Consider the following 6091-nt stretch of genomic DNA (forward strand, 5'->3'; position numbering starts at 1 on the left):
CCCATCAAAATAATTTCTATGAATCTTAATTTTTTTTAGTTCTTTATTGTTTTTATTCAAAGACCAAGTGTGAAGCACATTACAATTTTGGTCTGATAAATTCCTAATCTTTCACCCCTGTTGCTTTTATCAATTCACTCCATCACAGACTACCAAGTATGTAAAGGTAGTTGATATGCTTAATTTTTAAAGGATTTGAGAGTTATTTCAATTTGGCAGAAGCCAGAGTTACCTATTATATTGATTTCTTTCCAAAGCTGATTCATTCTGACCTGTTAATAAGGGGGGAGGATGGGAGCAGAGAATGTGGCTACTGACCTAATTCTATTCTCTGAATCTTCTGATAAAGGCAGTGATGGCAAATTCCAGAAGAAATGAACAGTGGTACATTCACTCATAGTTTATAATCCAGCCTCTCCAATCCCCAAAGATCCAAGAATCCAAATACTTCAACTTTTCACATTTAGTACCAACAACGCACAAACTTTTTTTTCCTTTTCCTGCATAGATGTTGCCCCTGGCTCAAGTTCATAAGGATTTCTCTCACTGTGCCAGGGAACGAGAGCTGATTTAAGGCCATCATAGCAAGTTACAGAGCCCCCCGCTGCTCATACACAGAACTAAACCTGCTCCTGGTACAATTAGAAACGTTTTCTCCCTGGTTATCTTTATTTATTCATTTTCCTCATCTTGAAACAGAACAACTGCTCTAAAATTAACCCTGTCAGGACTTCATGGCCATCACGGTAATAGGCATAAATTCTAATTTGGTCCCCAGATCGTATTTCTTGTCGGTATTTTAGTTTAAAATAGGCATCTAAGACTATGCCTCCACCAATCTCCTAATTTTGAAACCCCTTTCTGCCCTTTTGGATTCTAGTTCTTCCATGACAGAGCTGTCCAAGGGGAGTATAGGATTTCTCCAACAAAGCGTAATTCACTTCATAGGCCGTGGCGGAAATCTGACCCCCTCACCACAATCAACAAGAATCAAGCCATTAGGACTCTCAGAAAGTTGCTAATCATTCTTTTTTACCCTGTGGATCAGAGAGCAACTTGGAACTTACCCCTCCTTCCAGAGGGCTCGCTATCCACCCAAGTTCTCCCTGAACAGATCTGGAATCCAATAAGGTAACTGTAGGAAAAAAAAAAAAAAAGATTAATTTCCAATTGCAAAAAGCCAATACTACAAAAAAAACCATTTGCCTGAGCGTTTCCATATGTGCTGAGGGTGTGCATATCCAACTCTGATCAAAACCTAAACTTGGTCTCACTTATGTAAATAATCATTACTCACTTGATCTTCTCCCCACTTTACATCTGCAGGTCCTTATTTATTTAACTTGCTTAGCATTTAAAATTCCATCCCAGGACTCAGTTGATTCATTTTCTAAAAAGGATGAATAGAGAATCTCAAGTACAAATCAAAAAATAAATATATCTACGTAGGGCAGTTACACTCCAGAGCAAAATCTGCATTCATCTCTGTCTGGTATCTACTGGAAATATTTGTTTTTGCAAGTTTCAGATGACTGCATAACTCATCATCATGGTGACAGAGCCACAAGTGAATTCTATCAGAGAGTACTCAGAGGGTCAGGAAAAGGCTCTCTTCTCTACCATTTTTTCCCCTCCACCACCAAATAAATAGGCCCTGGATGTGGCATCCGCTGCTTTTTTAAATATCAAAGTTTCAGAAAGGGGGAATGGCAGACGTGTGGAATTAGAATGCAAGTACACTAAAGGATTCTCTTTGCCAGGTCTTTTTGAGGACAATTGGAGGCTCCTCCTTCACTCTGGAGGAGATCGCTGGTTTAAATTTTAGATAGGGAGGGCTGCCTAATAAATTTAATATGCTTGTACTACACCTAAGAGTGTGCATCTAAGCTTAGGGGAACTGCGAGGGCAGCAAAACAGAGGTTGCACCCCACCCAAGCTGGAAAAGTCCTAGGCACGGAGAACACTGAAAAGGACGCAGTGAATTCTTAACCTCTCCACAGTCCCTTTCCCACCGAGATCTGCAGGCCTGGGGGTCGAAAGGCCTATCTCAAAGGAACCACTGGGTTATTAATTTGATCAGCGAGGCTGGCTCTTCAGACTGGGGGAGGGGTGGGAATGGGAAGCCTTCATCCTTGCTCTGCACCCCCACTCTCAATCTTGCCCCCCGGCCCCTGAATTCTGCCCACCTCCCCTCTCTTTTCACCCTAAAGTCAAAGGAGTTAAAATGAGCCGCGTTTTCCTGGTTTTCCCGAGAAGCTTGAATTCCTAGGGTCTGTTAATTATTTTAAAATGTAGAGCCTTCCCCGGGTTGCTCCCGCCCGGAGTTGCGCCCCCCTCCTCCTCTCTTCTTGGTCCCTAGAGAAAAGCCCGCTACATCCATTTGGATTTATGTAAGGTGGATTAGGGACACAAAGGGAACAATAAGACCCAATTTACAAAAAAAGGGAGGGAGTAGAAAGGGAGGGTAAAAGGGAGAAAAGAAAACGTGATGGGAATAAAAAGCAACAAAATGAATTAATTTTTAAGGGAGAGGAGGGGTCGGAGATGGGGTGACCACCCCCCCTTCTACATCAGCCTACAGCTCCATCAGTTCTTTTTGTCTAAGCTCCCAAGTTTTGCTTCCAAAATAAAAAGCAGGGGGAAAAAAAAAACAAGAAATCTCCTCTGCGTTTGGTGCAGCGAGATCTTGGGGGACGTCCTAGTGTGAGCCGAAGTAGTCAGGAGAACGCGGGATGCAAGATTTCGTTCAGAGGAATGACCCTGGGGACCGAGGGGTGGCAGCGGCCGAGATGGCACCAAAAGCCACGTCGGAAGGAGGAAGGCGATCGAGAGGGGGAGAGAGCGCCCCTTTCCTCCCAAGCAGTGTCTGCCGGCAGGTGCGTGAGTCTCTGGGAGCCTCCGTCTGGCGAGCGCTTGGTACTGGCTGCCCAACCAAGGCTGAGTTGGTTTTTGGCTCCCTCCTTCGGAACAGGGAAAATGATAGATTGCACAGGGATGGATAGACGGATCCTGGAGATGAACGTATGAATAGATACATGGATGGATGGATGGATGGGGGAGGGTGGGAAGGTGAAGGAGTCTGCTAGATGGATGCACGCAGGGTCGAGCGCGAGCATTCACTAGAACACTCGCGCACACAATCATGGCACTCGCGCACAGGCACACAATTGTCCGCGTCCACACGGGCACCCGCGCACCCACATACACGCATTTGCGCGCGCGCACACACACATAAACGCACACGCAACTTGCCTCTCTCTGAGATCATCAGAATCTAAATGATCAACCCCCTACCTTACCGACACAGACACACACAGAGACCTTCTAGCACATCCAAACAGACTCGCAGAAAACTGAGCACAGAGAGATTCAGTCAGTCCCGCACGTTCCCTCCAAAGTAACCCGATGTACAGATCTGGGGGCTAAAACTCGAGTACGTTCAACTTGCCGCGGGTTCCCCAGGTCTGAGGGGCGATCGAGGAACTTAGGGCCCCCTAGGCCAGCGATGGCACCCCTCCGGCGCGTGGCCGGCGGGGAGAAAGGTGTCTGACGCCCGGTGCTAGAAATCAGGTCACCGGCGACCGGGGAGCGGCGCCACGACCGCTGCGCGGCGGAGGCCCGGCAGCCGGGTCCCGGGAAGCGCAGGGCTCGGGAAACTTTGCAGAAACCAGAGCTCGCAAGGTTTTTCGCAAGAACCCGAGAGCACCACCATACCCTTAAGGAGCTCAAGGCTTGCGTTCCCCCTCGACCTGGGCTGGGAAAAGTGATGGTTAGGAATAGGTCCACAGAATTAATTTATTTATTTGTTTTTATCCTGGTTCCCGCGCATCCCCTCGAGGCGCCTCGGGCTGCCCTCGCCGGCAGAGGCTGATAAACTTTGTCCTTTCGCTACAAACTTGGGCAACCCCGCCACACGCACGGGTCACTGCCCGGAGGCAAGCTGCTTGACGGGTCCCCGCTTCCCCCTCACGGATCTTCTCGTCTCGGCCCCCTTCTCCGGAGTCAGGAAGCACCGCTCACGCCGGGATCCCCCCACACCCGCCGGCCTCGCGCTCCCGGGGATCATTCACCCGCACGGATCGTCGCCTCTAGGTCCCCGAACGCAGAAAGGCCGCCCCGCTCGTACCTTCATTCGCGGGATACACCCTGGAACCGGTGACAGCGTCGCAAATCCCAAAGAGAAACGAAAAGAGGACGAAATAGAAAATCCCAGCCATGGTTCGCCGGTGCCAACGCTGCTCCTGCCGCTTCTATCCCAGTGGAATAAATGCTTAAGTTAGGAGTGCAGCAGGCTGAAGACATTGCCAAGGGGGTGGGCCCGGCCCGTGACGTGCACCCGCCAGTCCGGGCCCAGTGGCCAATGGTGGCACAGATGCGGCGCCGTGGCCCCGTCCCCACTGAGCAGAACCCGCCCACATGCCCCGCCCCCTCCGGGCTCGGCTGGGCGCTCGGTCTCCCATGGCTTGAGGGGGGCGAGCTCCGTGGCGTCCCGCCCCCGCCGGAGGGAGACGGTGGGGTCCTCCCGACCGCACCTCAGGGGTCCAGCCCCTGGGCGGCGGAAGGAGCTTCGAAAGACTAAACTGGTTGGGGGAAGTCCGAGGAAATGTTGGGAACCTCCACTTCCCCCACGGGCGGTTTGAGATGGAGGAAAAGGCTCTTTTATTGCAATTTAAAAAAGTATAAAGTTGACCTGCTTCTTTGCTGTTGCTCTTTTCTGAGGGTCTAAGTGTTCGCGTCCCGCGCGCCGGGACTGGGACTGCACTTCCACTCCTGCGCACGGCCACCACCACCCTCGGCTACCTTGCCCCGTTTTGTGTTTTTGTGGCGCACCTCCATAAGAAATGCTGTTTGGGGGGAGTTTTGTGGCTTGGTTAGTTCTCTTCCCTGGTTTCCAGCCTCCTAGGGAGCCGGGATCTAATCAGTCCCCAAAGTCCGGTGCGGCGCTCAGCCAGAAGCAGGGCTCTGTCACTCTCTCCAGAGACGTAACGAAAGACTTTCTAGTGACAGAGAAGCCCCCTCTTGCCCCTTCTCCGCGCTCACGCCGTGGGTCTCATCCCGGCCCCGGGACAGGACTTCCCACCTCGGCCAGACGCCCCACCATGGCTTCGGCCGCGGGGAACCAACTGTGTGTTTGCCGTGGGTGAGTCCCCGGAACCGGGCCTTGCAAGCCCGGGGCGCAGGGGGGCTAGAAGCGAAGAGCTGAAGTGGGAGCGCGGGGCTCGGATACGGGAGGTCGGAAGCCGCGCTGAGCGGCGGTTGTAAGCTCTGCGCTCCCGTCGCTAGTCCGGACAGCTCTCGCCGCCCCAGGAGACGGTAGTGGGCGACAGGACGCGCAGAAATCCGCGCAGCTGCCCCAGACGCGGAGCTGTGGGTGTCACTGTGGACCTCCTGGGGGCCCAGGCAGCACTGGGCCTCCGTTTGTCCCCCGATGCCCCGGCCGCGGGCGCAGCCAACTGAGCGCCGCCGGGAGACTGCAACGCAGCAGGCGGTCTGGGGACCGGCCCCCGACGCTACTCGGTGAATTTCTCCAGACGTTTGAAGGAGCCCTGATTCCTGCCGAGGCCACCATCCATCCCTTCTCCCAAACCACCCTCCGTCTGGCTCCCTGCGGGGTAGGGCCGGGTTTTCCTCTCCAACCTGGGTCCCAGCGGGAGAGAGACCGCGGGGAGAGGAAAGCGCCGTTCCCTCTCCCGCAGAGGCTCATTGTGAACCAACCGCGCCACCTGCCGGCCAGAAGAGGGAGTGCGCGGCCTCCGCGGAAGGGCGAGCGGACAAAGACCTCAACGCGCAACCCGCAGAGAGTAGGTGTGCCCGTGGGGTATCTCTCCGTCCGCCCACCCGAGTCCGGAGCACCCGGGCCACCCCTGCGGAGTGGTGGCGGACGGCCGTGGAGAGGACCCAGGAGTTCTGTCGCGCTTCTCGCCAGCTGGATTGCAGAAGACGGAATCAGGAAGCGTTTCAAGGAGAAACTCGTAGTCAACATCCGAGGGGTTGCCGGAGCAGCTGCTATCCCTGAAAAAGCAATCCTAGATAAAGTAGGGAGGGTGCGGGGCAGTGTGGAGGGAGAGCAGATCGCGGCCACGGTTTCAGG

The 6091-nt window shown here is 53.4% G+C and overlaps 1 protein-coding gene across 2 annotated transcripts in view; it reads right to left on the bottom strand.

Annotated features, from left to right (window-relative positions):
* EPHA4 (EPH receptor A4) overlaps positions 1 to 4284 on the bottom strand; it is a 138792-nt gene extending 134508 nt beyond the window's left edge. For both annotated transcript variants that reach the window (XM_074364382.1, XM_074364383.1), the window contains exons 1-2: positions 4127 to 4284; positions 1068 to 1135 (exon numbers count right to left, since the gene is read on the bottom strand). In XM_074364382.1, the coding sequence (XP_074220483.1) occupies positions 1068 to 1135; positions 4127 to 4217 (159 nt within the window). In that variant the 5' untranslated portion in view covers positions 4218 to 4284. The remainder of the gene's footprint in view (positions 1 to 1067; positions 1136 to 4126) is intronic.
* Between the last annotated feature and the right edge of the window lie 1807 nt (positions 4285 to 6091).

This window comes from Camelus bactrianus, chromosome 5 (genome assembly GCF_048773025.1).
Source record: "Camelus bactrianus isolate YW-2024 breed Bactrian camel chromosome 5, ASM4877302v1, whole genome shotgun sequence".
In the NCBI taxonomy this organism is placed as follows: Eukaryota; Metazoa; Chordata; class Mammalia; order Artiodactyla; family Camelidae; genus Camelus; species Camelus bactrianus.